This window comes from Nelusetta ayraudi, unplaced genomic scaffold, assembly GCF_046127955.1.
Source record: "Nelusetta ayraudi isolate G7.1 ecotype Tasmania unplaced genomic scaffold, CSIRO-AGI_Nayr_v1 ptg000191l, whole genome shotgun sequence".
Taxonomy (NCBI): Eukaryota; Metazoa; Chordata; class Actinopteri; order Tetraodontiformes; family Monacanthidae; genus Nelusetta; species Nelusetta ayraudi.
Window position 1 is genome coordinate 47,366 of NW_027466240.1, and position 2,635 is coordinate 50,000.

The following is a 2,635-nucleotide window of genomic DNA, read 5'->3' on the forward strand; positions in this document are numbered from 1 at the left end:
CATCATCATCATCATCATCATCATCATCATCATCAGAAGGAACCAACAGGTCGTGGTTTGCTCTCTTGCGCTGCATCTTTGCGCGTTAAGCCAAACAAGCTGATCAGGCTGTCACCTCTATACATACTACACCCCCCCCCCCCCCCCCGCTAAGAGGCTAATGACCGGGGGGGGGAGGGGGGGGGGGTATAATCCTTCTCAAAACAACTGCAGATCGAGATGCTAATTGCATCGCGCTATAAATACTGTGTGACTCCTTGTCCCCTTTCTTTATCCCGGGGCATCCCTCCATCCTTCCATCCATCCATCCTTCCATCCCTCCCTCCCTCCCTCCCTCCCGAGGCTCAGGCTCAGTTTCTCAGTAGAGCAATCCGCACAACTACCAGGAAAAACCCGTCCCGCTCGCGCCAGCAGTCAGTGGCGTCAACAGTCAGAAGGCAGCGCACCTCGGCGCACACGAGGAGGGAGGACAAGAAGCGCACGGAGCTTTGCGCAGCGGTTGGACGCGCTGCGCTTCTCGTCGTGGTTTCTGAACGACTGAAGGAGAAGAAGAAGAAGAAGAAGGAGAAGAAGGAGAAGGAGAAGGAGAAGGAGAAGGAGAAGGAGAAGGAGAAGGAGAAGTAGCAGAAGAAGAGGAGGAGGAGAAGAGGAGGAGAGGAACGCGACTTGACTTGGCAGCGTCGGAGAAGCACCGCGATGTTTCCGCTGCCGATGTTCACGCCCGACCAGGTGGCCCGGGTGTGCGAGAACCTGGAGGAGACCGGCGACATGGAGCGCCTCGGCCGCTTCCTGTGGTCGCTGCCGGCCGCCGTGCCGGGCTCCGCCGGGGAGGCGCTCGGCCGCCACGAGTCGGTGATGCGCGCCCGCGCCCTGGTGGCCTTCCACGGCGGCAACTTCGACGCGCTCTACCAGATCCTGCAGAGCCACCGGTTCACGCGCGAGTCGCACGCCAAGCTGCAGGACCTGTGGCTGGACGCGCACTACCGCGAGGCGGAGCGGCTGCGCGGGCGACCCCTGGGGCCCGTGGAGAAGTACCGCATCCGCAAGAAGTTCCCGCTGCCGCGCACCATCTGGGACGGCGAGCAGAAGACGCACTGCTTCAAGGTAAGAACACGCAGCGAAAACAAAGCAGCGCACAGAAAGAAAAAAAGAACAGGGGTCAAAGGTCACATGTGCACCTCGAGGCCGCCTCCCACCAAGGCTTTTTATTCCCTTGGTTTTTTTTTTTTTTAATGATTCACTCTTGAGTCCCATCATCAGCTTCAGAGCCTCCAGTTACTGACACACACACACACACACACTGTCTCAACAGACGGTCTTACCAATGCCACTACTTATATTTTCATACTGTGTGAAATTCAAGGGGGTCCAGTGGGGTCCGACCCCGCCCCCCCCCCCCCCAATTAACTCATGAGACCCCTGAAAGCCTCAAAGCAAAATTTAAGGGGGTCTCATATTGTTTCAAAAACCTTAAAAAAAAAAAGTATATTATTGTCACTAATGGTCACTAAAATGTCTTTAACGTCGTCTTGTCTTATATTCAATTAAAAAAAAAAATATTGCTCACATGTATTTTTATATATATATTTCATTATCAATACCCGAATAATGACAGGTATTTCACGCACTGTTTGTAACCTGAGGACAGCAGTACTACGACAGTACTACTACAGTACTACTCCACTCGCAGGAGTTGATGATAACTACAGCAAAGCAGTCTGCGGTTGATGAAACCAACGCGTGCGTTTGTCTGAAAACGATGTAGTTTGACACGTGACCGTTTGATTTGGTGGGACGTCTTTTGAAGATGAAGTTCGGTGTCACTGTCAAGCAACGGGTATATAACATGTACAACTTGGCCTCGAGCGCATTGTCCACATCCCCGACAGTTAGAAGTTCAGGGTTGAAAGCTTAACTGTTGTGTCGTGCACGGGCACGATGGGTGTTTGACCGCCCCCGTGTGGCAGGACGAGGGATTGTGCAGAAATGGAGTTAATCCGATCCAATCCAATCCCAATAGTTGTGAAAGTATTTGAGGTTTGATAAATTATATACAAAAATAGCACAAACTGTTTCCAGTGTAATGTGTGGCTGTGTTTGTTTAGCATTTTTTTTTAATTTTGGGTAGGTTAGGACAAAAAAATTATATATATATTTTTAAAAGAACAGTAAATAAAAGAAAAAAAACAAACAATAGAAACGAATGAAATGCCATTTTTGCACGTTGGTTTGGGGTCTAATTGTCTTCTTGTGCCTTTGCCTCCGTCCCGCAGGAGAGAACTCGCAGTTTGTTGAGGGAGTGGTACTTGCAGGACCCGTACCCCAACCCGTCCAGAAAGCGCCACCTCGCCCAGGCAACTGGACTCACACCCACGCAGGTTGGCAACTGGTTCAAGAACCGCCGGCAGAGGGATCGCGCTGCGTCGGCCAAAAACAGGTAGCGAGATCGTTTCACTGTGTTGAGGCTGCTGAAAAGCAGGCGCCTGAAGGCCTCACATTTATAAGGAGAGGTTCTCCAGACCAGGTGTGGGCAAACTACGGCCCGGGGGCCATATTGGCCCGTTATAGCTTTTAAATCTGGCCCACCAAACTTGAAGAAATGATATTAACAGTCAGTCAGTCATCAAACAGCTGC

The 2,635-nt window shown here is 51.3% G+C and overlaps 1 protein-coding gene across 1 annotated transcript in view; it reads left to right on the forward strand.

Moving 5' to 3' along the window:
- Positions 1 to 613: 613 nt before the first annotated feature.
- six7 (SIX homeobox 7) overlaps positions 614 to 2,635 on the forward strand; it is a 2,792-nt gene continuing 770 nt past the window's right edge. Inside the window, exons 1-2 of the mRNA XM_076015610.1 lie at positions 614 to 1,104; positions 2,274 to 2,437. Coding sequence (XP_075871725.1) covers positions 697 to 1,104; positions 2,274 to 2,437 — 572 coding nt within the window. The 5' untranslated portion in view covers positions 614 to 696. The remainder of the gene's footprint in view (positions 1,105 to 2,273; positions 2,438 to 2,635) is intronic.